This window comes from Heloderma suspectum, chromosome 9 (assembly GCF_057233095.1).
Source record: "Heloderma suspectum isolate Gila_16-S chromosome 9, 16-S_ref, whole genome shotgun sequence".
Classification (NCBI taxonomy): domain Eukaryota; kingdom Metazoa; phylum Chordata; class Lepidosauria; order Squamata; family Helodermatidae; genus Heloderma; species Heloderma suspectum.
In genome coordinates, this window is record NC_139466.1 from 5,560,028 (window position 1) to 5,587,998 (window position 27,971).

Genomic DNA, 27,971 nt, shown 5'->3' on the forward strand with positions numbered 1-27,971 from the left:
TTGAGCTTTTCTTCAGTTTCTTGAGTCTTAGTTGCAGGGGGTGCAATTTAAAAATATTTGAAGAAATCACTATATTCCTTCTGGGTTTCTATTTGTATTAATAGGATAGAGTTGCAGACTACCATCCTAAGAACACTTACTAGGATGTAGCTCCCAAGATCTCAGTGGCGTTTATTAAATAAATAGGCTTATGGGTGGGTTTTGAGGCTGCAATCCTAAGAACACCCACTCAGTTTTTAACAGAGCATCCTATACTTCAAACTAAGCCCCACTGATTTCAGTGGGACTTACTCCCAGATACGTGTGTATAGGATTGCAGCTTAACTGTGTAGTCCTATACATGTCAACTCAGAAGCCCCACTGAATTCAATAAAGCTTACTCCAAGGTAAGTGCATATAGGTTTGCAGCCAAAATGCCCTTTAAAAAAAAGTTGACTGATTTGCTAGTTGAATTGTTTCTATGCCTTTTATCTTGCTATTTTATAGCTGTTACCATATTGTCTTTATACAATATAAGTACAGAGCCCTGGGAACCCTTGTGAATGAAGGGGGGCTTACACATTTTAACGAAATAAAAAACAAACCTCGTTGAACTCCATGGGGCTTACTTCTGAGCAAACAGGTTTAGGACCGCTGCCCTGGTAGTCACCCAGCTGAATAAGGGTGCAATCCTATGTACGTTTAGACAAAAATCCTATGACTTCTAGCATCCCCCGGCCAACGTGGCTGGCTGGGACACCTGGGAGTTGTAGGACTTTTTGTTTCTACACATGCATAGGGTTGCATCCTAAATCACGACCTACAAATAAGAGAAGTCTAGGAGAGGTGTTTGCTTATTTATTAAATTTACACCCGGCCCTCTCCACCCAGAAAATGTTAGCCGCTTTGAGCGCCGATCATAACGACAAAAACGCCAGTAGTTAAAAGCCGATCAAATACATTAAGAAAACGCATATAAAACACACCAACAGTTACAGAATAAACGCAGCACCCAACTATTTTAAAATAAACAAATTAAGGGTTCCGCTTAACCCCTCAAGGGGCCTCAGAAGCGTCAAACACATACGCGGACGGGAGCGGGGAGGCCCCGTGGGGGGCCGCCCTGGGGGACCCGCAGCCGCGGGCTGCGAGGCGCCGCTGGGCCTCGGGCGCCTCCCCGCGTTTCCCGAGGCGACGCCGCGGCCATGTTGTCCCGGCGGGGAAGCGAGGCCGGCGCGCGGGAAGCGGCGGCGGGGCAGCGGCGGCGGGGGCGGCGCCGGCTGGGGCTGGGGCTGGGGCTGCCGCTCCGCCTCCGCCTCCTCCTGTGACCAGCGGCGAGTCGCCGCACCGCGCAGGCAGCCGCCGCCGCCGCTTTCCCGCCGCCCGCGGCCCCGCGCGCGCGGCGCCATGGCCGGGCACAGCAGCGCCAGCAACAGCCTCGGCGGCGCCGGCCGCAGCTCCTGCGTCGTGGTGAGGGCCGCGTGCGGGCAGCGAGCGCGGCCCGGAGGCCCGGCCAGGCCTGGTGGGGAGTAACGTGCCCCGAGGGGCAGGGGGCGGTTGTGCAAGCGGGGCGGACGTGGGGTGCTGGGGGGGTGCCCCCAAAAGGAGGGGATGCAACTGCGGGGGGAGGATGGGGGTATGCTGAGGCGTTTTAAGGGGAGGGAGATGTGGGGTGCTGGGGAGAGCTCCCCCAAAAGAAGGGGTTGAAACGGGGAAGGATGTGGGTATGCTGAGGAGTTTCAAGGGGAGGGAGATGTGGGGTGCTGGGGAGAGCTCCCCCAAAAGAAGGGGTTGAAACGGGGAAGGATGTGGGTATGCTGAGGAGTTTCAAGGGGAGGGAGATGTGGGGTGCTGGGGAGAGCTCCCCCAAAAGAAGGGGTTGAAACGGGGAAGGATGTGGGTATGCTGAGGAGTTTCAAGGGGAGGGAGATGTGGGGTGCTGGGGAGAGCTCCCCCAAAAGAAGGGGTTGAAACGGGGAAGGATGTGGGTATGCTGAGGAGTTTCAAGGGGAGGGAGATGTGGGGTGCTGGGGAGAGCTCCCCCAAAAGAAGGGGTTGAAACGGGGAAGGATGTGGGTATGCTGAGGAGTTTCAAGGGGAGGGAGATGTGGGGTGCTGGGGAGAGCTCCCCCAAAAGAAGGGGTTGAAACGGGGAAGGATGTGGGTATGCTGAGGCGTTTCAAGGGGAGGGAGATGTGGCGTGCTGGGGAGGGTGCCCCCAAAAGAAGGGGTTGAAACGGGGAAGGATGTGGGTATGCTGAGGCGTTTCAAGGGGAGGGAGATGTGGGGTGCTGGGGAGAGCTCCCCCAAAAGAAGGGGTTGAAACGGGGAAGGATGTGGGTATGCTGAGGAGTTTCAAGGGGAGGGAGATGTGGGGTGCTGGGGAGAGCTCCCCCAAAAGAAGGGGTTGAAACGGGGAAGGATGTGGGTATGCTGAGGAGTTTCAAGGGGAGGGAGATGTGGCGTGCTGGGGAGAGCTCCCCCAAAAGAAGGGGTTGAAACGGGGAAGGATGTGGGTATGCTGAGGAGTTTCAAGGGGAGGGAGATGTGGGGTGCTGGGGAGAGCTCCCCCAAAAGAAGGGGTTGAAACGGGGAAGGATGTGGGTATGCTGAGGAGTTTCAAGGGGAGGGAGATGTGGGGTGCTGGGGAGAGCTCCCCCAAAAGAAGGGGTTGAAACGGGGAAGGATGTGGGTATGCTGAGGAGTTTCAAGGGGAGGGAGATGTGGGGTGCTGGGGAGAGCTCCCCCAAAAGAAGGGGTTGAAACGGGGAAGGATGTGGGTATGCTGAGGAGTTTCAAGGGGAGGGAGATGTGGGGTGCTGGGGAGAGCTCCCCCAAAAGAAGGGGTTGAAACGGGGAAGGATGTGGGTATGCTGAGGAGTTTCAAGGGGAGGGAGATGTGGGGTGCTGGGGAGAGCTCCCCCAAAAGAAGGGGTTGAAACGGGGAAGGATGTGGGTATGCTGAGGAGTTTCAAGGGGAGGGAGATGTGGGGTGCTGGGGAGAGCTCCCCCAAAAGAAGGGGTTGAAACGGGGAAGGATGTGGGTATGCTGAGGAGTTTCAAGGGGAGGGAGATGTGGGGTGCTGGGGAGAGCTCCCCCAAAAGAAGGGGTTGAAACGGGGAAGGATGTGGGTATGCTGAGGAGTTTCAAGGGGAGGGAGATGTGGGGTGCTGGGGAGAGCTCCCCCAAAAGAAGGGGTTGAAACGGGGAAGGATGTGGGTATGCTGAGGCGTTTCAAGGGGAGGGAGATGTGGGGTGCTGGGGAGAGCTCCCCCAAAAGAAGGGGTTGAAACGGGGAAGGATGTGGGTATGCTGAGGCGTTTCAAGGGGAGGGAGATGTGGGGTGCTGGGGAGAGCTCCCCCAAAAGAAGGGGTTGAAACGGGGAAGGATGTGGGTATGCTGAGGAGTTTCAAGGGGAGGGAGATGTGGGGTGCTGGGGAGAGCTCCCCCAAAAGAAGGGGTTGAAACGGGGAAGGATGTGGGTATGCTGAGGAGTTTCAAGGGGAGGGAGATGTGGGGTGCTGGGGAGAGCTCCCCCAAAAGAAGGGGTTGAAACGGGGAAGGATGTGGGTATGCTGAGGAGTTTCAAGGGGAGGGAGATGTGGGGTGCTGGGGAGAGCTCCCCCAAAAGAAGGGGTTGAAACGGGGAAGGATGTGGGTATGCTGAGGAGTTTCAAGGGGAGGGAGATGTGGGGTGCTGGGGAGAGCTCCCCCAAAAGAAGGGGTTGAAACGGGGAAGGATGTGGGTATGCTGAGGCGTTTCAAGGGGAGGGAGATGTGGGGTGCTGGGGAGAGCTCCCCCAAAAGAAGGGGTTGAAACGGGGAAGGATGTGGGTATGCTGAGGCGTTTCAAGGGGAGGGAGATGTGGGGTGCTGGGGAGAGCTCCCCCAAAAGAAGGGGTTGAAACGGGGAAGGATGTGGGTATGCTGAGGAGTTTCAAGGGGAGGGAGATGTGGGGTGCTGGGGAGAGCTCCCCCAAAAGAAGGGGTTGAAACGGGGAAGGATGTGGGTATGCTGAGGAGTTTCAAGGGGAGGGAGATGTGGGGTGCTGGGGAGAGCTCCCCCAAAAGAAGGGGTTGAAACGGGGAAGGATGTGGGTATGCTGAGGCGTTTCAAGGGGAGGGAGATGTGGGGTGCTGGGGAGAGCTCCCCCAAAAGAAGGGGTTGAAACGGGGAAGGATGTGGGTATGCTGAGGCGTTTCAAGGGGAGGGAGATGTGGGGTGCTGGGGAGAGCTCCCCCAAAAGAAGGGGTTGAAACGGGGAAGGATGTGGGTATGCTGAGGAGTTTCAAGGGGAGGGAGATGTGGGGTGCTGGGGAGAGCTCCCCCAAAAGAAGGGGTTGAAACGGGGAAGGATGTGGGTATGCTGAGGAGTTTCAAGGGGAGGGAGATGTGGCGTGCTGGGGAGAGCTCCCCCAAAAGAAGGGGTTGAAACGGGGAAGGATGTGGGTATGCTGAGGAGTTTCAAGGGGAGGGAGATGTGGGGTGCTGGGGAGAGCTCCCCCAAAAGAAGGGGTTGAAACGGGGAAGGATGTGGGTATGCTGAGGAGTTTCAAGGGGAGGGAGATGTGGGGTGCTGGGGAGAGCTCCCCCAAAAGAAGGGGTTGAAACGGGGAAGGATGTGGGTATGCTGAGGAGTTTCAAGGGGAGGGAGATGTGGGGTGCTGGGGAGAGCTCCCCCAAAAGAAGGGGTTGAAACGGGGAAGGATGTGGGTATGCTGAGGAGTTTCAAGGGGAGGGAGATGTGGGGTGCTGGGGAGAGCTCCCCCAAAAGAAGGGGTTGAAACGGGGAAGGATGTGGGTATGCTGAGGAGTTTCAAGGGGAGGGAGATGTGGGGTGCTGGGGAGAGCTCCCCCAAAAGAAGGGGTTGAAACGGGGAAGGATGTGGGTATGCTGAGGAGTTTCAAGGGGAGGGAGATGTGGGGTGCTGGGGAGAGCTCCCCCAAAAGAAGGGGTTGAAACGGGGAAGGATGTGGGTATGCTGAGGAGTTTCAAGGGGAGGGAGATGTGGGGTGCTGGGGAGAGCTCCCCCAAAAGAAGGGGTTGAAACGGGGAAGGATGTGGGTATGCTGAGGAGTTTCAAGGGGAGGGAGATGTGGCGTGCTGGGGAGAGCTCCCCCAAAAGAAGGGGTTGAAACGGGGAAGGATGTGGGTATGCTGAGGCGTTTCAAGGGGAGGGAGATGTGGGGTGCTGGGGAGAGCTCCCCCAAAAGAAGGGGTTGAAACGGGGAAGGATGTGGGTATGCTGAGGAGTTTCAAGGGGAGGGAGATGTGGGGTGCTGGGGAGAGCTCCCCCAAAAGAAGGGGTTGAAACGGGGAAGGATGTGGGTATGCTGAGGAGTTTCAAGGGGAGGGAGATGTGGGGTGCTGGGGAGAGCTCCCCCAAAAGAAGGGGTTGAAACGGGGAAGGATGTGGGTATGCTGAGGAGTTTCAAGGGGAGGGAGATGTGGGGTGCTGGGGAGAGCTCCCCCAAAAGAAGGGGTTGAAACGGGGAAGGATGTGGGTATGCTGAGGAGTTTCAAGGGGAGGGAGATGTGGGGTGCTGGGGAGAGCTCCCCCAAAAGAAGGGGTTGAAACGGGGAAGGATGTGGGTATGCTGAGGAGTTTCAAGGGGAGGGAGATGTGGGGTGCTGGGGAGAGCTCCCCCAAAAGAAGGGGTTGAAACGGGGAAGGATGTGGGTATGCTGAGGAGTTTCAAGGGGAGGGAGATGTGGGGTGCTGGGGAGAGCTCCCCCAAAAGAAGGGGTTGAAACGGGGAAGGATGTGGGTATGCTGAGGCGTTTCAAGGGGAGGGAGATGTGGGGTGCTGGGGAGAGCTCCCCCAAAAGAAGGGGTTGAAACGGGGAAGGATGTGGGTATGCTGAGGCGTTTCAAGGGGAGGGAGATGTGGGGTGCTGGGGAGAGCTCCCCCAAAAGAAGGGGTTGAAACGGGGAAGGATGTGGGTATGCTGAGGCGTTTCAAGGGGAGGGAGATGTGGGGTGCTGGGGAGAGCTCCCCCAAAAGAAGGGGTTGAAACGGGGAAGGATGTGGGTATGCTGAGAAGTTTCAAGGGGAGGGAGATGTGGGGTGCTGGGGAGAGCTCCCCCAAAAGAAGGGGTTGAAACGGGGAAGGATGTGGGTATGCTGAGGAGTTTCAAGGGGAGGGAGATGTGGGGTGCTGGGGAGAGCTCCCCCAAAAGAAGGGGTTGAAACGGGGAAGGATGTGGGTATGCTGAGGAGTTTCAAGGGGAGGGAGATGTGGGGTGCTGGGGAGAGCTCCCCCAAAAGAAGGGGTTGAAACGGGGAAGGATGTGGGTATGCTGAGGAGTTTCAAGGGGAGGGAGATGTGGGGTGCTGGGGAGAGCTCCCCCAAAAGAAGGGGTTGAAACGGGGAAGGATGTGGGTATGCTGAGGAGTTTCAAGGGGAGGGAGATGTGGGGTGCTGGGGAGAGCTCCCCCAAAAGAAGGGGTTGAAACGGGGAAGGATGTGGGTATGCTGAGGCGTTTCAAGGGGAGGGAGATGTGGGGTGCTGGGGAGAGCTCCCCCAAAAGAAGGGGTTGAAACGGGGAAGGATGTGGGTATGCTGAGGCGTTTCAAGGGGAGGGAGATGTGGGGTGCTGGGGAGAGCTCCCCCAAAAGAAGGGGTTGAAACGGGGAAGGATGTGGGTATGCTGAGGCGTTTCAAGGGGAGGGAGATGTGGGGTGCTGGGGAGAGCTCCCCCAAAAGAAGGGGTTGAAACGGGGAAGGATGTGGGTATGCTGAGGCGTTTCAAGGGGAGGGAGATGTGGGGTGCTGGGGAGAGCTCCCCCAAAAGAAGGGGTTGAAACGGGGAAGGATGTGGGTATGCTGAGGCGTTTCAAGGGGAGGGAGATGTGGGGTGCTGGGGAGAGCTCCCCCAAAAGAAGGGGTTGAAACGGGGAAGGATGTGGGTATGCTGAGGCGTTTCAAGGGGAGGGAGATGTGGGGTGCTGGGGAGAGCTCCCCCAAAAGAAGGGGTTGAAACGGGGAAGGATGTGGGTATGCTGAGGAGTTTCAAGGGGAGGGAGATGTGGGGTGCTGGGGAGAGCTCCCCCAAAAGAAGGGGTTGAAACGGGGAAGGATGTGGGTATGCTGAGGAGTTTCAAGGGGAGGGAGATGTGGGGTGCTGGGGAGAGCTCCCCCAAAAGAAGGGGTTGAAACGGGGAAGGATGTGGGTATGCTGAGGAGTTTCAAGGGGAGGGAGATGTGGCGTGCTGGGGAGAGCTCCCCCAAAAGAAGGGGTTGAAACGGGGAAGGATGTGGGTATGCTGAGGAGTTTCAAGGGGAGGGAGATGTGGCGTGCTGGGGAGGGTGCCCCCAAAAGAAGGGGTTGAAACGGGGAAGGATGTGGGTATGCTGAGGAGTTTCAAGGGGAGGGAGATGTGGGGTGCTGGGGAGAGCTCCCCCAAAAGAAGGGGTTGAAACGGGGAAGGATGTGGGTATGCTGAGGAGTTTCAAGGGGAGGGAGATGTGGGGTGCTGGGGAGAGCTCCCCCAAAAGAAGGGGTTGAAACGGGGAAGGATGTGGGTATGCTGAGGAGTTTCAAGGGGAGGGAGATGTGGGGTGCTGGGGAGAGCTCCCCCAAAAGAAGGGGTTGAAACGGGGAAGGATGTGGGTATGCTGAGGAGTTTCAAGGGGAGGGAGATGTGGCGTGCTGGGGAGGGTGCCCCCAAAAGAAGGGGTTGAAACGGGGAAGGATGTGGGTATGCTGAGGAGTTTCAAGGGGAGGGAGATGTGGGGTGCTGGGGAGAGCTCCCCCAAAAGAAGGGGTTGAAACGGGGAAGGATGTGGGTATGCTGAGGAGTTTCAAGGGGAGGGAGATGTGGGGTGCTGGGGAGAGCTCCCCCAAAAGAAGGGGTTGAAACGGGGAAGGATGTGGGTATGCTGAGGAGTTTCAAGGGGAGGGAGATGTGGGGTGCTGGGGAGAGCTCCCCCAAAAGAAGGGGTTGAAACGGGGAAGGATGTGGGTATGCTGAGGAGTTTCAAGGGGAGGGAGATGTGGGGTGCTGGGGAGAGCTCCCCCAAAAGAAGGGGTTGAAACGGGGAAGGATGTGGGTATGCTGAGGAGTTTCAAGGGGAGGGAGATGTGGGGTGCTGGGGAGAGCTCCCCCAAAAGAAGGGGTTGAAACGGGGAAGGATGTGGGTATGCTGAGGAGTTTCAAGGGGAGGGAGATGTGGCGTGCTGGGGAGGGTGCCCCCAAAAGAAGGGGTTGAAACGGGGAAGGATGTGGGTATGCTGAGGAGTTTTAAGGGGAGGGAGATGTGGCGTGCTGGGGAGGGTGCCCCCAAAAGAAGGGGTTGAAACGGGGAAGGATGTGGGTATGCTGAGGAGTTTTAAGGGGAGGGAGATGTGGGGTGCTGGGGAGAGCTCCCCCAAAAGAAGGGGTTGAAAGGGGGAAGGATGTGGGTATGCTGAGGCATTTTAAGGGGAGGGAAGGCTTGATTTGAACTTCAGCTTTCACACCCCACCCACCCTAGCAGAGATGGGAGGGAACTGTGGTGTGACCATACTTAGAAAATTGTGTACAGTTCTGGTCATCACACCTAAAAAAGGATATTGTAGAGCTGGAAAAAATGTAGAGAAGAGCAACTAAAATGATCAAGGGGCTGGAGCATCTCCCCTGTGAGGGAAGGTACAAGAGCTGGGATTGTTTAGCTTGGAGATGAGGAAAGTAAGGGGAGCCATGATAGAGGTGTACAAAATAATGCATGGAGAAAGTGGATAGGGAGACATTTTTCTCCCTCTGTCATAGTACTAGAACCCAATGGGGTCATCCCATGAAGCTGATTGGTGGGAGATTCCGGACAGATCAAAGCAAGTCCTTTTTCACCCATAGTTAAACTATGGAATTCACTTCCATAAAATTTAGTGATGGCAACCAATTTGGATGGCTTTAAAAGGGGACTGGACAAATTCATAGAGGAGAAGGCTGGCTTCTAGTATTGATAGCTATATGCTGCTTCCAGCATCAGAGGCAGCCTGCCTGTGTACACCAGTTGCTGGGCAACATGGGCAGGAGGGTGCTGTTGCACTCCTGTCCTCCTTGTGGGTTTCCTGTGGGCAGCTGGTTGGCCACTGTGTGAACAGAATGCTGGACTAGATGGACCCTTGGTCTGATCCAGCATGGCTCTTATGTTCTTATAAGGTAGGGGCACTCCCTCTTCAACAATAAGTGTTAGGGGAAAACTGGAGGTGAACCAAGGAGGAAGGGTAAGGGTGATGTGTGTGTGTGTGTAGGGGGGCATTTGAAGGGTTACTTTGAACCTTAGCTCCCTTCCCTACATTACGAAAGGGTTGGGGAGGGGGCAGCCCCCACAAAAAAAGGGGATATGGCAGACGGCTGGAGGTGGACCTGGGAAAGGTTTAGATATGTAGAGTCACTTTAAAAGGGTGGCTTGACATAACTTGGATCCCAGCTCTCCCATTTTCCATAGAAGGGTTGATGGTAGGAATCACCCCCCCAGACACACACATACCAAAAAAGGAGTTGAAACTGGAAGTGGATCCTTTCCTCCAAAGTTGGGATGGGTAGGTTTAAAAGATTCAGATTTGGACCAGGGCTCAGACCAGCTCACCTCCCCACCCTGCTTTAGAAGAGGTGGTGGTAGGGGGAGGGATACCCCCCCCCCAATAAAGGATTAGAACTCTAGGAGAGAGAGGTAGGGGAAAATATCTGGTGTTGTTGAGGGAGTTTAAAGGCAGGTTTAACACAAACTCTATCTCTGGGAGTAATGGGGTGCCCACCCCCAAATGAAGGGCTTGGAACTGGAAGTTAACCTGGGGAAAGCTTGATTATGTTTAGGGGGTTTAAAGCAGATATGAGGGTTGTGGGAGAAGGATTCAGCTGGAACCAGGGTGAGGCTCAGACACCTCACTGCCAGTAGGATGATGATGATGGTAGGAGCTCCCTGCCCCCAAGGGGGGAAATTAGGTTATCCTGGGAGGGGTAGAATTGAGAGAAAGGGCTTAAGAACATGTGCATGTTTAGACAGAAAAATGTCTTACAATTCCCAGCATGCCCCAGCCAGTATGGTAGACTGCAAAAGTTTGGGAATGAAAAATGCCTGTGGGAAGCAGAGGATCAGGCTGTAGGTATCATTGTAAAGGAATGTGTGTGTGTTATGGGGTCTGATGGTTGAATGTGGGGTGAAACAAAGGTGTAAGGAGTCACATTGGCAGGGATATTTGAGAATGAAATGATTTGTAAAGAAAATTTTGAAGCATTGCAAATATAATATTTTATGAATATGTGTGGTGATAGTGCATATGAAAGGTTGTCTGTAAAAAAATTGTAAAATTTATGCCCACATTTTTATAAAAGTACACAAAATGCACAGTATCTTGTCAATTTTTTAAAGATAGACTAAAATACATGCTAAGCCTGCAGTCCTATGCATGTTAACCAGTAAGCTCAGTGGAACTTACTTGCTAGTAAACCTGTATATGTATAACATGCACAAAGCACATGTTAAGACAAGTAACTTCCTGCTCAATGTTGGAAGGGCATTTCTGGTTAGGCTTCAGCTAGGTATATCTGACTTTGAGCCAAATATAAGGGCTGCAGAATGGTTGCTAAAACTGAAAATGTCAAAACCATTCAGGAGTTCGAAAAGACAACTCTAACCTGGATATTTTTCATTATATTAGTCCAATTCCTTGCTTTTGTTTCTTTGAAAATCCAGGATGTGACAGTGGATTTTGAATATTATATTTTCTTCATATCTTAGTAAAGTTTTTCTCTCTCTACATAAGGATAAAGGACTGTTCCAATAGCCAGGTTTAGAAGGCAGAGAAGGGTAGTTGGCTGGGGAATTCAAGGCCTGTTGCATCTTTTGCACCCAGGTCTGCTGAATATAGGTTCCTAGACGGATCGCTGTCTCTGCCCGACCCTTACTTCTCTTTAAGATGAGGGAGCACAGAAGACTTGCCTGCTATAGCTGATTTCCCCCTTCCCCCCATGTATGCAAGTAATCATAGGAACCTGCCTTATACCGAGTCAACCATTGGTACATCTGGTCCAGTATTGTTGACAATGACTGGCAGCTGCTCTCCAGGGTTTCAGACAGGGTTTTTCCAGCCCTACTTAGAGATGCTGCTGGGGACTGAACCTGTGACCTTCTGCATGCAAAACATGTGCTTTACCACTGAGCCATGGCCTGTGTTGAATCCAGGGCTGTGAACCCACGGTCAAGTCCTCCACATTTCTCTCGTTTTCGGGCACTGAAAGTAAGGACAGAGCTTAGGAGGCCCCCCAGACAAGGGCAATGTCCTTTCATTTTTCTTTTGTGCTCAGCAAGGACTTCCTTCTCCAACAGATAAAAATGCATACACCCAGTGCAGTGGAAAGGCCAGAAAGTCATCCCTGGAGGAACCTAATAATGAACATAAACTCAACATGGTTGTGCATAAATCTCCTGAGAAATCTGAAATTTTGCTGCTTATGAATCACAGCAGTATTTACTCTGAGTTTCTGTGGGACATCCAAAGCAATTTTCAGCATCTAGTTATCATGGGGTGGGTTCAGCTTCTTTCTACCAAGTGGGTGTCAACCAGGTGGCTTCTTATGAAGAGGCAGAGGAAGAAGCCTGGTTTTATTTCTTCCGCTCAAAGATGGTATACAAAGGTAAACCTATCTTGCCTCTACAGTCAAGTAGGTTGTTTGTACTTTCAGAATGTTTCTCAAGAGACTTTCACAACAGAGAATTCTTTATATAGTTGTATGTTGGTGCTCAGTAGCACATGGGCACAGTTGGCAGCAGAAACGTAAAAACAAATGTTTTTGGTAATGGGAGTTCTTCCTCCCCTCAGTCTTATCATGTTGTCAGGTATATATCTCCAGTGGTATAAGGCAATGGTGGGCAGGCTTCAGGCTAGAGCCAGGTGCAAAATAGTGGCTCATGTGGGAAGCCGAACACTAAGAATTGAGGAACAGGGCGCATCTGAGCATGTGCTCAGCCCTGGAACTTTTGATCAGTACCAGAACCAAGCTCACACAAAAATGCTCTCCTGTTTTTTCCCGAAATGTTCTTTTATACCAACCTAATTAAGCTTTTTAGTTTTGCTGTTGTTAGACAATTGGGAATCAGAAGGCCTTGCTGATCTACTGCAAATCACCCATAATTCTATCAGTAGATCCTAAGCTACCTTCTGCCCACCCTGGGTATAAGGGCTGGTCACTTGCCTATGTTATAACAGATTATTTGGATTCTCAGCCTTTAAAAAAAAATGGATTATGAAACATGGTTTCATTTTTGTCATTCTGCGGTTATGCCTCTTTAAATGCTTCTTGAAGCAGAGGATTATAGCTTACAAATGTTAAAAATAAATAAAATGTAACAAACTTGTTTAAATGTAACAAAATGTAACAAAATCCCTACTTAGAATTGCAGCAACTGAAACGGGTTTGTATAAGCCCTAATTTGCAAGTATTGTGGGCGGGGCGGGGGGCTCATACATGGGATCACAGTCAAATGGAATTAAGAGCCAGCGTGGTAGAGTGGCTAGAGTGTTGGACTGGGAGTCAGGAGATCCGTGTTCTAGTCCCCACTCAGCTATGAAAGCTCACTGGGTGACTTTGGGCCAGTCACAGACTCTCAGCCCAGCCCACCTCACAGGGTTGTTGTGAGGATAAAATGGAGAGGAGGAGGATTCTGTACGCCGCCTTGGGTTCCTTAAGGAGGGGGGAAAGGTGGGATATAAATAAAATAAGTAAGAGTGTTACCTTATAACTGAGCCCTTGCAAGCTACCTGTTTTTTTTTCAGTCAAAAGTTTGTATAACTATTGCTAGGTCCCTTGGCACTATTTTCTTCTGTTTATGTCGGAAGCTGCATTTCTAGTGGGTTTGGTTGGTTAGAAGATGTTTCTGTTGCAAAATGCACTTTATTTGTATTTTTGCTTTTTGCAGTGGATTACTAACTGTGAGCAATCTTCACCCCACCCCCTCAAACATACTGTTCCAGTTTGCACTAAACCAGGAGCTCTCAAACCTTGTTATAATGACATATCTGTCATTTTGTTGCCTTTCCCCTCACTCCCTTCTCTTTGCCTTCTGCCATGTTGCTTCCTGTACCCAGAACAGCCATCCCTATCTCTGTTCATCCAGCCACTTCCCTCTCTTTCAGGGCTGTCATTAGAATCTACTTCTTAGCAAATCCCGTCCCAAGCCTCACCTTGGGTCCCTCCTCAGCCACCTGATTCTTCTCAGGAAGAATCTTCATGTTCACTATTCCCCATGTTTCCTTCTACTCCTGTCTTATCCCTGTAACATACTGTAAGAACAGGTTGATTAGTGGTATGCTCTGTGCAGTCACAATCCGTCAGCCAAAGCTGGGAAGCAGATTGTAGTTGCAAGGTGTCTTCAGCTGGTGCATTTCTCCAAGAGTGAGTTGAATCTCTGCTCTGGTTAAGGAAAGTAGGACGTGAGGTCTGTGGGGGCACATCAATCTGTGAGTAGCTGTAAATCTGATAAATTATTCTGCGTGCGTTCCTAGAAGAGCTCTGGTTGCTGCTCTCACCTAATGCCCAGCAAGTTGGGGTGGGGTGAAGGGAAAAAAGGAAACTTCAAGCTCTTAAGCTATTGGGAGATTTTCCAGTGAGCATTGCCAATCTACTGTGTATTTGCATGCCGTGTATATGATGCTTTCCTTTTGTATAGTTTAAGAGGATATAAGGCACCACTTCGTACTAAGTCGGAAATCCTGGCACATCAAGCCCTCTGCTGTCCTACTGACTGTCCACAAATCTGCAGGTTCTTATTGCCTTTCCCTGTATGAGGATTTGTTAGTGTTATTTTTATTTAATGGGTTTCATTATAAATAGGAAACCTCCAAAATTGCATAAACTATATGAAACAAAGTATCTTTTCCTTTGACTCTTGTATGTCAATCAATTAAAAGCATAAACACCGCACCCTAAGATCTTTTAACAGGAAATGCCAAGGAAGAGCCCCAGGGCCCTGTGTATGTGAAGCATAAACTTTGCCAAGGGATTATAACTTTGAATTTTGGAACAATCCCAGTTTATGGGGCTTTTTTCTTAGGTTTTTGATCTCTGGAGAGATGCTTGGTATATTGTATCCGACCTCATCTTTTCTGCTTTCCTTTTAGATTGGAGATGATGAACAAGGTTATGACCTAGACTTGTTCTGCATACCAAAACATTATGCAGATGATTTGGAAAAAGTCTACATTCCTCATGGACTTATTATGGACAGGTTTGTTGGATTTACAGCAATATTCGAAAACAATTATTCCCATGCAAGCCTCTGCATGTATGTTTTAAAGAGTTTTCTTGCATCTTGTTTGTCAAGAGCGCAAAGTTCATTCCTCTTAAACTGGGTGTGTATAAATTCACTCTGTAGACGGTAAAGGCAGTAGACAAGAAAGGGATGATTTCCTAAGCCAGTAGAGTAATGTTCTGAGATGAGCGCAGTTCCTGCTAGGTTGCGGCCTAAATCATTGCACCTGTAGCAAGCAGTAGCCATTTCTGATCCATACTAAACAGGTTCCTGTAATTTGTCTGTGTTTCTGCTACAAATAATATGTATTGTACTTTTATCTAGAAAAAAGTTTCAAATATGAATGTTTTTAATTCTTCCTGCGATAGCTTCTAGGCAGTTGCATAGCATTTGATACGTAATACAACAATTGCAGCTGTATAGCCATTTTCCGAATAAACTAATCAAAGCAATATCTTTGTTGCTAAAATGTGGGACTGGTGATTACAGAACAAGAAAGTTGAATCCCAGACCCAAAGGCTTTTTAAGTTAATGAGAAAATGAATATAAGAAAGGAGTGTAAATTAAGTCTCTCTGTGCGTGTGATACTATATATATAGAAAGTCCATCTCACTGGCATTCTAGTCTGCAATATCTTGAAAGCATGACTTCTAAAATGTGAATGGTGTTCTGCTCTCTTTTTTCTGAATTACTGGGATATCTTATTGGTGCCTCAGTGATCAAGTAAAGGCTGCAATATGCTTTAGAAACAGAATCAAATGTACCTTCTCAAAATCTGTATGCTTCGTATCATTTGAAAGTTGTCCAGTAACTAGGCAAAAACTCAGATTTGCTTTGGCACATGCTGTGCTATAAAATCAAGGGAGTTTGGCAGCACTGCTATTAGATTAACCTTGACAAGTGAGAAAAAGCAGAATGTCACTGACCAGTAAATAGTTCTATTCACTGTCAAATGGGAGGTAAATACTATATTGGGTGAAGAGGCACTGTTTGTTTTATCTTGGCATGTTCGTTTCCTAAGATTTGAGTGCAAGCCTCAATATTAATCATGCATTAAGCAAATTATATAATGTTGTTGTTAATACTACTACTAATAATAATTAAAATAATAATAATAAAGTGTCTCAACACTGGTCCCTATACAGTAAATTAGCTTGTGTCTCTTTTTCCACAGGACAGAAAGATTGGCACGAGAAATTATGAAGAGCATGGGAGGGCATCACATCGTAGCTCTCTGTGTACTTAAGGGTGGCTACAAGTTCTTTGCTGACTTGCTGGATTATATCAAAGCCCTGAACCGAAATAGTGACAAGTCTATTCCTATGACTGTCGACTTCATCAGGTTGAAGAGCTACTGTGTAAGTGTGTCTGGAGAAGTTTGCAAGTCTTGGCTTGGCTTACTAGCCAGCCATGATTTGGGGCCAGCGATCCTTCTCCTGTCTGAGATTATCTGTGTGTGCCAGAGAACAGGGGCAGGGAGAGTGCCTCGTATCATGCTGAACTTTGAAGCAGCTCATGGTTGCTTCTGCCTTAGTGCAACCACAAGTCCTTAGATCAGGTAGCCAGAGAGGGGAGGAGCAGCTGCTACAAGTTGCATGCTTCAGAACTTAGTGTGATGAGGAGAGGGGAATTCCTCATGTGCTAGTTAAAAGCTCTCACCCAAAGGCCAAGGGCACTGAATCTGTGGAGTCTTAACGTAGCTGTTAGTACTGCTTAACCTCCAAAATACTGAGTCTTGGTACTTTATTGTGAATTGTTGTGGGCTGCTTTAAATTGTTTACATTTTTGTATGTTTTCATCCCTGTTTTAAGATGCCTTGGGTCTTCTTCTGAGAAAGGCGTCTGATAAATAATAATAATAATAAAAGTAATTTGGAAACGCTGATTGAAACCAAACTTGGTAATGTTGCCCATATGTGCTGACAAGCTGTACAGATAACCCAGAAAGAAGTTCCTTTAGTAAAAGGATCACCATTTGTCAGGAGTCAGAATATGAAAATATGGGGTCTTTCAGCATGCAAACAGGTCTATAGACACTCGCCTTTTAAGTAAGAAAATGTCTTGGTTACAGTCTAATGAATAGGGAAAGAGTTGGGGTTTTAAAGCCAAAAGCCTGTGATTTCTGAAGCCACTTCTAGGTCCACTTCACACAGGGTAGTTTGCTTACCGACACCACTCCATGCAGTGATGTGTTCACACATTCATCAAAACATGAGTACACGCTAGGAAGACAGAATTGGCTGCATCTTCCCATTGCAGGTGTTGCAAGAGTGTGCACACCAGCACTGCTTGGCAAATTGGTATTTCAAAAGCATCCACTGTCAGCTCAGCCTTCAGCTGAAGTCTAGCTAACAACTGGAGCTATATAGAAGAATGTCCATTGATGTCAGGCATATAGCTGATGCTTTTGTCCAAGGGGCATAATTCTTCTTGCTTTTAAAAATTATGAACTTTGTTTTATCGTTTTAAGGCTTTTTTGGACAGGAATGGCTTCAATTTACTTAAGGGGAAGGAGTGTTGGTGATTCCTCTATATAACATTTACTATTGGAAAAAGAACATATTTGAAGCTTAAACTTTTCCACTCATGTAAGAAAAACTTAAACCAAGACTCTGAAGAGCAACATCTGGAATATATTATTTCTGTGATTTGGGTATTGTACCTCTATGATTCCTCTCTCTGTTATCTACAGACCTGATTAGAGTACACAACAAGCGGGAAAATATGTGGAAACAAGTAAATTGGAAACATAATTCCATAATTTGGTTGAGTTGTCTGCGAAATTAGCAGTTAAATTGTTTACAGAGTTTAGAAGGCTGGAACTAGGAGGGCTCATGAAACTGGATATTGATGTTCCATGAGTGATTGAGATATTTTCTATTTAATATATATTTTTAAAGACACAGATACACCTAGTTTTTCTGGCAAGCCTAGCTTCCCCCTGGTTATTGACAAAAGCAAATGTCATATTGTATGACATCCTCCTGTTCCTTGGAACTGTGCACTCACCAGGTGGCTGCACAAATGGGTGGCTAGGCGGGAGTAGGGAGGAGCAACTTCCAAGCACCTTCATATTTAGATTACAGCAATGCTGTCTACGTGGGGCTGCCCCTGAAGACTGGAAGCTTCTGTTAGTGTGAAATGTGGCAGCAAGGCTGCTAACCAGTGCATGGTATCAGGATCATACCACAAAATATGAAAGTCCTGTCCTAAAAGACCTGCACTGGTTGCTAATTTCTTTCCAGGCGCAATTCAGGGTGTTGGTCTTCACCTTTAAAGTCCTAGATGGCTTAGGACCTAGATATCGAAGGGACCGCCTGTCTGGCTATGAACTTGCCCGAGTATTAAGATCGGCAGGAAAGGCTCTTTTGAGGGCACCATTACCCAGGCACTTGTGAAAACGCTTTCTTCTGTGTTGCCCCCAAACTATGGAATGGGTTCCCTCAAGAACCCACTCTCTTGGCCTTTAGAAAGGGTGTAAAGATGCATCTTTTCAGTTTAGCCTTTTAAAATATGTAATTTTTAACATTTTCATGTTTTTACTGTTTGGGGGGTTCTTGTTTTGATTGTTGCAGGATCTTATTGTTTTAAATTGTTATACAACTTGTTCTTTTAGCAGATAAGGCAGTATATAGATGATGACAACAATAATAATAACAACAGCAGGAAGAAGGAGGAGGATATGAGGATACACCTTGAGCAGTGTGGAAATGTGCAGAACACCCAGGAAGGAGGAGAAGAGTTGTTGTTGCTGTTATTCCCTGGGGTTCTGCATATTTTCACACAAGATGTATCCTCATATTTAAAAGTAATGGAGAAGATTTAATTTCTGCTTCCCTTTCTGGCAACTTCCTTCCCTTCGCCCGGTATATCTCAGACCGTCTCTTTTCCTGAATTGGTGCTGTTATAGGATATTTTTTTAAAGAACAGGAAACATCACCTCTTCTAAATGGACTGCTCTGTTTCCATTGTATCCAGAAGTGTTGTTGGGGAGGGGCCGTAGCACATGTTTTGCATACAGAAGATCCCAGCCCTGGCATTTCCAGTTATAGCTGGGAAAGGCTCCTGCCTGAAACCCTGGAGAGCCACTGCCAGTCAGTGTCAACAGTATTGGACTAGATGGACCAAGGGTCTGACTTAGTACAAGGCAGTTTCTTGTGTTCTTATACTTTGGCCACTTCATTTTTGATAGGTTTAGGCTGCATTCGTATACACACTTAAATGGGAGCAAGTCCCATTGAAGTCAGTGTGACTTACTTCTGAGTAGACATATGTAAGATTGTGCTGTTAGTCAAAGAGGGGAAGGAAGAAGAAAAGAAAAACTTTATTGTGTGCAGGATACATCCCTGTATTTCTTTGGCTCATAGTAAAAAGTACTTTTCCTCTGTAGCTGACAATGCCAGTGTGGGTTTACAGACTTTTGAAAAGGTTCATTTTCAAAAGGGGTTTCTATTTATTTTTAATATTTTAACAGTTTTTCTTTCCTGTCTAAATTTAGAATGACCAGTCAACTGGCGATATAAAAGTAATTGGCGGGGATGACCTCTCAACCTTGACTGGGAAGGTAGGTACTAAAGGAAGATATATAGATACAGAAGTTGTACTGAAGCACTTATGTAAGCTACCACATTTTTCAGCACTAATTAACTTCGTTCAAAACAAAACTAAAACTAAATGCAGTCTTTGAAATGCAATACGGTGAGAGCATTCTAGAATAAAGCACAGTGCCTGATGTTCCAAGGTCCCCTCCTTCCTGGCTTTGTCAGAAAGTATTGCTGCATTTTGCATCAGCACAGTCTTTGCATGTAGGTTGTTTTTATCCCAGTAGAAAGAGAAATGTTCATATTTTATAGCACTTGCAAGCACAAAAAGTGGTGATGGCACCTACCTTTGAGGCTTTAAAAAAAAGGATTGGACAAAACCATAGAAATCAAATCCATCAACTCCTGTTAGCTATGATAGTTAAATGGCACATGTGTTTACAGAAGCATTATACCTCTGAATATCAGGTACTGGAGACAAACAAAAGAGCAGGTCATTATCTTCCTGCCCTGTTTTTAAGCACCTAGAGCAGGGGTGTAGAACATCTTTTAGCCCAAGGGCCAAATTCCACATTAGAGAAGCTTTTATGGGCTGCCTTTCTGTGGTGGGCAGGGTTGGAGGCCAAAGGGGTATGAAGCCAAAATACCAAAAATATTGGCTGCCCACTGCTGGAAACAAGAAGCTGGACTAGAAACAGTGTGCTTGCTTTCAAGCAGCAAACAGGCATGGGTCAACTCGCAGGGGGATTTTTCTAGCAATACAGTAAGGATCAGATGTTACATAAGACAAGACAGGACCAAGATGGTGTGGGACATTTTTGCTTGTCCCAGGCACTCCATCCTCTCCATCTAGATTTGGGCCTGGAAGACCAAGGAAAAGCATGGGTGCTTGGAGGATAAGTTGTAAGCAAGCACAGTTTCTGATACTGCACAATATCATGACTGATCACAGGGCACGTCAGTTAAGTCATCAGCCTTAGCTTCCAGTTTCCTGACTTGTAGAGTTTGAACCAACATAAGATAGCTTTAACTCTTGTCTTAACGGGCAGGCTTTTTAAAATCATTGAATACTTGTTCTATTAAAACTGTGGAACATTGGTGAATCACTTGGCTCTATTCCCCTGTTTTCAGTCATCAGTTATCCAGCAGCCTGTTGAAGAGCTGCTCAAAGGATGATTGTACATTGTTCTAGCTCTGCTTTGCATTTCCTTCCTTCTGCTTGCTTATAGTTAATTGCAGTGCCTCAGGCAGCTATGTCTCCACTTTTAGTCTCTAGGTCCTAACTGCAACTGACCATGGAAATTATGCATTCAGGGCCTCAGCAGCTCAATTACTTGGACCTTGCAACCTGTTCCCTCCCTTTTTTATGCCCCCTTCTTCTTCATGGGTAGATGCAGACTTCCCATTTCGGGGAGCTGACAGTGATTCTGCTTTAAATTCCTCTCCCTTTTAAATACTAAAAAAACCCTTGAATATAGGACTGAGGTCTCCAGTTCTATTGTGGTGCTGGTTGTTTTTAAAAGCAGTTCTTCAGATGAATGCTTTTTAAAAAGTGTTTGCTGTTCATAAGAAGGTGCCTAAACTAGCTCAAAAATATCAACTAATTCAAAACAACAGGATGCTGCATGTAATACATTGAATTTGGTCCTAACATTTTTTTTTCTCTTTCTCAGTTCTGAAATTTTCATCGTTACTACATTGGGATTAGTTGTGTTTTTTTGCACTATAATAAACTTTCCATTTTGAGTCCGAAGGAATGCACTAATGAGCTCTAGAAACTTGAGTAATTTAACCGCAAGGCACAATCTGCAGCCATTTTCTGCTGGTTTGTTTAATAGATGAGGTATCCACCTATATTTGTGTGCTGGTTAATTAGGGAAATGTGAAATGAAAAACAGTAATCCTGAAAAACTTTGGATAAATATAAACCGCAAACAAAGTTTGGCTTAAAATTACTCATAGGCTTCTATCTTTTTCTTCTTTTTCTAGAATGTCTTGATTGTAGAAGTAAGTACTATAATTTGCATTTACTTCTTTAATGGGTTTATTCTTGCATTTACTTCTTTAATGGGTGTGGTTTGGGGTAATACTGCTATGGGGTAATACTGTATAACAAATCCCACTGCTTTCTTGCAAGGGTGCACCATTTTACTCCAGAATAATGGCTGCCTGTGATAGTTAGCAGTATGGATTAGAATTCTCTCCCAAGAAAAAGTGATTTCAGAAACCCAAGCAACCACCATCAGGGACACTTTAAATTGCACATTAATATTCTTACTTCCTAAATGGGTAGCCAAGGATGTGTTGCTGATCTGATGCTGCACAATAATTTCATTGTGACTAATTCAACTGGAGCTTTTAATATTTTACACAAGAATGCTTTTGATAAAACGATCACATTTTGGTATGCATTTGAAACTCTGAGACTATCCATTTGCAGATATATTCGTTTGCTATTTATGTTTACCAATGAACAAATGTGCACCAAATGAGCATAAATTTTATTCCTACTTGTATGCCTGATTTGGCCAATTGTGAATCTGAAAGAGTTAGTTTACTGTAACTTTATTTCAAGGCTATCTGATGTGTTTGTTTTTAACACACAGGATATAATAGACACTGGCAAGACAATGAAGACCCTGCTGTCACTGCTCAAGCAGTACAATCCAAAGATGGTGAAAGTAGCCAGGTATGTTTTGACTGATGTCAGTTGTGCAAATTTTGCTTTTCAAGAATTTGTGCAGAACGTTAAAAGAGATGGCACAGGTTTGAGGAAGAGCTTGACACACCTTTTTTGGATTGCTTTAGAATCATTTATGCATAGGAGGATTAATACATCCAAGATGAGGGTATTAACTTTTCACGCTAGTTTCCTCCATTCCTAATATTGGGGCTTGGTTATTGTTCTTGTGAAAAATATATGCTTGTAGTCAAAAGCCACATGGGCTCTCCATCTGTATGCTTCAGCGGTATTTAGCACCAAAGAGAGCTGATTTGAGGGGCAAGCATTTTATTTAGAGACATTAACAATTTAAACTGTATTTTTCAATCTAAAAATTAATGCCAACCTGCACCATATATCTTCTTAAACATCTATATTTTATATTTATGCTAAGTAGAGCTTCAGCATTCTACTACAATTACTCTTGCATCCCACTTGCCTTATCAGAATGACTCTGCCTTCTTAAAAAAACTTCATTGTTGGTCTTCCTGTAATTGGCTTCCAAGTACTGTTTGTTTTTTCAACAGCTAGATTAAAGCAAAGTAGTTACTTTAGAGTGTTGTGGTTCTCTAGAACCAGAGAATCCTTAATATTTCTGACAGATTCCCAAATGTCTGTGACTTTGAGAAAGCGGGAGGAAACTGAGCGAGGCGGGGGCTAATGCATATCCATGGGGGAGCTGCTAGCCTCTTCAGCAATCTGGAATAACGATTTCTGACGTTCACCCAGTGAAGTTTGTTCAGGATTGTGAGGATACACGACCTAGGATACAGAGGACAGCCCGCTAAAGGGAATTATTTCTGAAGAAATATGGCCTCTTAAGTATGCTGTGTTCAGCCTCCAACATGAAAATGTACAAGAAATGCAGGTTTTTGCTTGGTTCACATGGGCAAATAAACAACAAGCCAGTCTGCTTCACTCTTTAATTTGTTTTATCGATTGTATATTTCACAATAGAAGTTAACCTATGATAAGAACTAGAGATAGGTAGAGGACAAAGAAGTGTCTGACTAGTTTCTGTTGCCATAACACCCCCCCCACACACACACACACATTTCTGTTAGAGGTGACTGAGCAAAGAAGTGTCTCACCAGTTTCTGTTGCCATAACACCCCCCAAACAGTTCTGTTACAGGTGACTGAGCATGCTTCTTGTGCTTGGTGTAACCTTGAGAGGGCAAGGCTGATAACAGACCGGCAGTCTCTGAACATGCCATAGTATGCTGAGGAGTGTCCCTCTCACTATTCACAGTATGTTTGTAAATATATAATAGAGTTGCAAAGGAGGAGAGGGCTCCTTAGCCAAGGAAGGTAGGTAAAACTAACCCTTTCTGCCACACAAATTTCATACCAGAGCAAGGCCTGGGCAAGGAGGAAGTAGCCGTGACATGGCCCATTTCCTCTCCTGCACGTGGGATATCTTCCAGTGCTGGCTCAGCTCCTCCTCACACACCCTAGATCAAGGAGCAGCCTTTATATTCACTCAGAACTTTTTATTTATTTACAACATTTATATACCACTCCACATCCACACAGATTTCAGAGTGGTGAACAATACAGATAGAATAAAAGAATAAAAACCATGTTAAAATAATTATTAATTTAAAAAGAAACAGAGTTCTGATAAAACCACAGCCAGTCACTCAAGGAAGCTTTCCTGTAATAACCATGTTTTTAAGAAGCACTGGAAGCAACACAATATTGGCGCATCTAAGTTCTGTAAGAAGGAACTTAGAAGGTTCTTTCGACACCTCTCTAACTCTTAATTTGGTATTTACACTGTGATATATTGGTGGGGGACAATAGGGTTTTTTGTAGCCTCTCATGCAGCCAGTGTGGGGCACATTTAATGGGTTGAATTCTACCTGCAACTCACTTGGTTTGCTTGGATTCTTTTTAACAGCTTGTTGGTCAAAAGAACACCTCGAAGTGTAGGATACCGGCCTGACTGTAAGTGAATCTTATGCAAGCATTTACTGTACTTTAAATATGATATGAAAAGCATTGTAGATGGATCCCCCATGCTCAGACACATTTGTGGCGGTTGGAAGGAGAAGGAGACAAAATTTGTCTTAAGAGAGGAGCCACTGGACTAACGAGCACCTCGGTTTGTGTGAAATGGGAGGGCTGAGTGACGAGTAGGGAGTAGAGCACAGCATGAAGTGGGCCAGATTAAGGAGTGACACCTGACTTGTATACATATTTACTGTAGTTTGTAAAATCCAATTGCTTGCTGTATGTTGAAGTAAAAATAGTCAGAAAGACTTAAAAATTGGCCTTACACTGCAATCCTATGCGTGTTTACTGAGAAGTAAGTCTCCCTATGTTCAATAGAACTTGCTCTTGAGTAAGTATGTTTAGGATTGCAACCTAAATTAACCCTTTTGCAACATTTAATATGCTTTCAGTGATGTGTGTACATGCATTCCCTCTCATTAGGGGCCCCATCAATTACCCATCTACCCATCCCTGCTCATTTAGGCATGTACACCACCTTAGACTCCTTGGAGAAGTTAGATATAAATGTAACCAATAAAAGTTTTCCTATATTAAAATGTACTGTCTGTTTTAGATACTGGATTTGTAATACCAAACAAAGTTTGGTATATATTTTTAAACAGTAGGGGTTTGATGCAGCATTATCAACTAAGAGCTTAAACGGTTCATTAAACGGGACAAATAATTTAACATGGTTGTGTAAACATTGCCCAAGTTTAACATGTTGATGAATTCTGGTTCTTTTCAGTTGTTGGATTTGAAGTGCCAGACAAGTTTGTGGTGGGATATGCTCTAGATTATAATGAATACTTCAGAGATTTGAATGTAAGTAATTAACATAGGTCTTCTTGTTTAAAAATTGAAGGGATCCCTTGTTCTTCCTCTTGTCACCTACCCCCACCCCCTCCTGAGCTGTACTTCCAGGTACTACTTCCTTTCCTTATTTTAGTGATGGGAAGAGATATGGCAGAACAAGGGTTTCGGCAGGACTGGACTCTTTTCCTGGATAGCAGAGAAGAACCACAGGGCTCACTGCCCCAAACCTTTCTTTCCCATCGAGTCACTTTTGACTCCCAAACAGCCCTATTAATCTGAGACCAATTCAGGTTCTTGTCCAGCCCCTACTCCATTCTGCCAGGTCATGTCAGTTAAAGTGACATTTCCCAAGAGAGGTGGGCAGAGCCCTGGTGCAAATCAATTTCTCAGGGAAGGAGCAGAGAAGAGCAGACCATTTTGGAAGCCCCAGAGTGTATTCCTATTTGGGGGGGGGGGGGCACTGATGTAGCCTCAGTTGCTTTAAACTCGTATCCAGGCAAGCTGATGCTGGTGTTATACAGGATCATGCTTTTGTGCTCCACTGTATTAGGTTCACAATAATGACAACTTCAGGTTCAATTTATGTAAATAACACAGGCAGAGCCCTGCTGCATGAGAATGAAGGTCTGTCTACAGTGGTCACTAGATATTACCAGGAAGCTCACCAGCAGGGCTTCAAGATAATAGCCTTTCCTCACTGTTGCCCCCCAGCAACTGGTATTTAGCAGTATACTGCCTCTGAGCCAGGCCATTCTATCTAGCTACAATGGCTAGTAGCCATTGATATAGGCATCCTTCATTAATTTTGTCTAATCCCCTTGTAAAGCCATCTAAGCCACTGGCCATCACCACACCTTATAGCAGTGAATTTGGTAAGTTAAGTTGCACTGTGTGAAGGACTTCCTTTCATCTGTCCTGAAACCACTGCCTGTCAATTTCATTTTGTGATCCCAAATTCTAGTCTGGGAGAGAGAGAGAAACTTTTTCTCCATGTTGTGTATAATTTTATAAAACCTTTATCATTTTGTTGTGGGCCCCACACCACCTTAGTCATTTTTTTATTCTAACTAGAAATAATAATAAATTACTTTTGTTTTTAAAGCCCTTTTCTCCCCTGCTGCATGGGCTTGTCCAGGATTTGAGACTGGGCATTTTCACACCAAAGCAGAACCTCATACTCCACTCTCAAGCATTTCTGCTAATGTGGTAATATTCTGGCCCTCCATAGCTTTTTCTCTCCCTTGAGAATCAAACTGCTTAACCTGGGATATCAGCTTGAAAGGTGGTGGGTTTATAAGAGAAAGTAAAACTATTCTAAAACATTTTCTTCATGTTAAAAATGATATATAACTAGCTAAATGTCTGTTCACGGTGACAGACATTATAGTGGGGGATGGATGGCTCCTATATTTGAAGGACTCCTAGAGATGCGGAGCATGTCTGTGCACAGTGCTGGTGAGGGCAGGGACACCCAGTGTTAGGGGAAGGGGGTGGATGTTGCCCTCATTCACTTCTCTGGGAGAAAGGGGTGTACTCCAGGACATTGCTGGGAAGGGTCTGTCCCTGTTAACCCTAGAGTGTGGGTGAGGGGCAGTTTTAGCTCTTCCTCAAGCGTCTGTTAGGTTGCATCCAGCTTACTTTGTCCCAAAGCACTTAATGGGAGCCAGGATTCCTAATCCCATCCTGGGTTCTGTTTCTGCTGGTTGCAATATGTAGTAACAATAGCTTGGGATAGGCATCTGTAGAATGTTGGTCTCCTAGCTGTTAAGTTTCTGATCCACATCGTATTTTTATTTTCTGTGTTTCAGCACATTTGTGTGATAAGCGAGACTGGGAAACAGAAATACAAGGCATGACAGCACTGGTTTCAGCGCCACAGCTACAGGATATTGAAGCTTACATCCACGGTGTCCATTTTCCATTGCCTTAGGCTCTGGTCACCAGCTTACATTGTGGAGTGCTCCAACCTTGTTGTCATTTGCTTGCTATAACTTATTGCATGTACAGTATGGGAATCTTGTCTTGTTTCATTTACATTTGACAAACTAACAGAGAGTGCAGTTTTTCACTTCTCTCCCCCCTCCCCTCTTTAAATTTGCACTATGAATCTACTGATTTGAGCTCCTCCCTTAATGGGAATTTGCTGTGTGTTGAACCCAAGTTTAACTCTCCAAGACATCCTATTCTTCTTTTCTTCCCCCTTTTAAACTTCATCAATTCAGAACTGAAATAGTTATAAGTACTGTAAATGTATAAGGCATTTTAAGATGGGAAATCTATATTAGTAATATTTTTTTAAAAAACAAGTAATTTAAGTTTTATATTGTAATGAATACAGAAATTGGGGTGATTATTGGATAGCTGCTCCAGGGGGGTCGAGTGCTGTATCCTATAAAGGAGCCACGTGGGGCAGCTGTTGATGATTGCTGTATTTGTGAATGGACAATGTTCTGCTAAACTGCTTTTCCTGGAGTTGCCTTACTTGCCTCTTAGAAGAGTTCTGAGTAAAAAATGCCATTTTGGCCTGAAAAGAGAGCAAGTGACAAAGTTGAATGTTTAAGCAGCTACCAAGGTTTCTTCCTCCTGTAGGAATAACAGCACAGTCCACTGGGAACTTCTCTCACACAAGCCCTAAAGAAGAAAACAGGAATTCATTTCCACGAGGCTCGTACACAAGAAGTTCCAGGTGGATTGTGTCCTATTTTTCCTTTCCCTTCTCCATCAGCTTAGCAGAGTTGCCTTTCAGATCTAACAATCTTTATATATTTTACACCAGTGAAAATGATTGTAATGTTGACTGTATGAAGTGCACAAAACCAACGTTCTTTAAAATAAAGGCTATCTCTTCAGAGGTAGCGCTTTGACAGCTAGGCTGGCTTCTTCCATATGCTTAAACATCTGTGGCACATGAGTCTCACCAACAGCCACCTGTTTCCCCCCCACGCGCCCAAGGAAGCAAGCTCTGTGGGCCAAACAGTGACTCTGCTAAGATCCCAGCACTATGTACGACATGTAATCTATGCAGTACCAGGGAAGAAATATGAACTGCTTTTGGTGGGATAAGATTTTATTATGTTGGAAAAACACTGTTTTGCTCTGGCAAAGTAAATAGCGAAGATGAACTGTTCATTAAACACCCATGTGTGGACAAACAGAAGACACTTTGCAAGTTATCCTTTTATTCTTCTTTCTCTTGACTTGTTCGTGTGTGGGCCTTTTCATTTAGTTTGTTGATGCATTTTATCGGTGAGCATTCCACTGATCCACATCAGAAATACATATAGTGTTGTGAGATCACAGCTAATTCACATATTTTAGCTAAAGCTATGAGAGGAGCAAGAGTAATCTCTGGTTCTACGGAGGTGCCTTTGTAAGTTAAAACAGTGCCCAAGTTGCTGCTGTGAAGATTTAAGTGTCATTTTGCCCTTCCAGCCCAGTGCTTCAAGAAAGTAGAGAAGATACTTTAAAACGCAGTTCAGGATTGCCCGGTCTCTGATCTAGGGATGTCAGAAAATTCCGCCGCGGATCTCGGTGAGGCTGAATGCCAGTGCATTTGGCCCCCCGAAATCCATGGCGGAACGAAGCCCCCGCCCCACAAAAGGCGCGCGAAACGGAGCACTTACCAGCTGCCATCCGCGCTGACTTGTGAATGGCGGCCGTCCTGCGGCCGCCAT

The 27,971-nt window shown here is 46.3% G+C and overlaps 1 protein-coding gene across 2 annotated transcripts; it reads left to right on the forward strand.

The window, feature by feature from the left end:
• Window positions 1–1,231: 1,231 nt before the first annotated feature.
• Window positions 1,232–27,451, forward strand: HPRT1 (hypoxanthine phosphoribosyltransferase 1). Of its 2 annotated transcripts, XM_084813626.1 has the most exons (9): window positions 1,232–1,449; window positions 14,092–14,198; window positions 15,397–15,580; window positions 18,720–18,785; window positions 20,752–20,769; window positions 21,369–21,451; window positions 23,387–23,433; window positions 24,230–24,306; window positions 26,106–27,451. In XM_084813626.1, the coding sequence occupies exons 1-9, from the start codon at window positions 1,387–1,389 to the stop codon at window positions 26,151–26,153; spliced, it is 693 nt and encodes a 230-aa protein (XP_084669752.1). In that variant the 5' UTR covers window positions 1,232–1,386; the 3' UTR covers window positions 26,154–27,451. The 2 variants fall into 2 exon arrangements, with proteins under 2 accessions (XP_084669752.1, XP_084669753.1); XM_084813627.1 differs by lacking the exons at window positions 23,387–23,433; window positions 24,230–24,306; window positions 26,106–27,451 and adding an exon at window positions 13,641–13,733 and having other exon boundaries at window positions 21,369–21,727.
• The last annotated feature ends 520 nt before the right edge of the window (window positions 27,452–27,971 follow it).

Bases quoted from the DNA above. Each gene is read 5' to 3' on its own strand.
- HPRT1 (XM_084813626.1), top strand. From the start codon at position 1,387: ATGGCCGGGCACAGCAGCGCCAGCAACAGCCTCGGCGGCGCCGGCCGC. The intron at 14,199-15,396 runs GTTTGTTGGATT...CTTTTTCCACAG, and splicing joins CATGGACTTATTATGGACAG to GACAGAAAGATTGGCACGAG. The intron at 24,307-26,105 runs GTAAGTAATTAA...TCTGTGTTTCAG, and splicing joins AATACTTCAGAGATTTGAAT to CACATTTGTGTGATAAGCGA.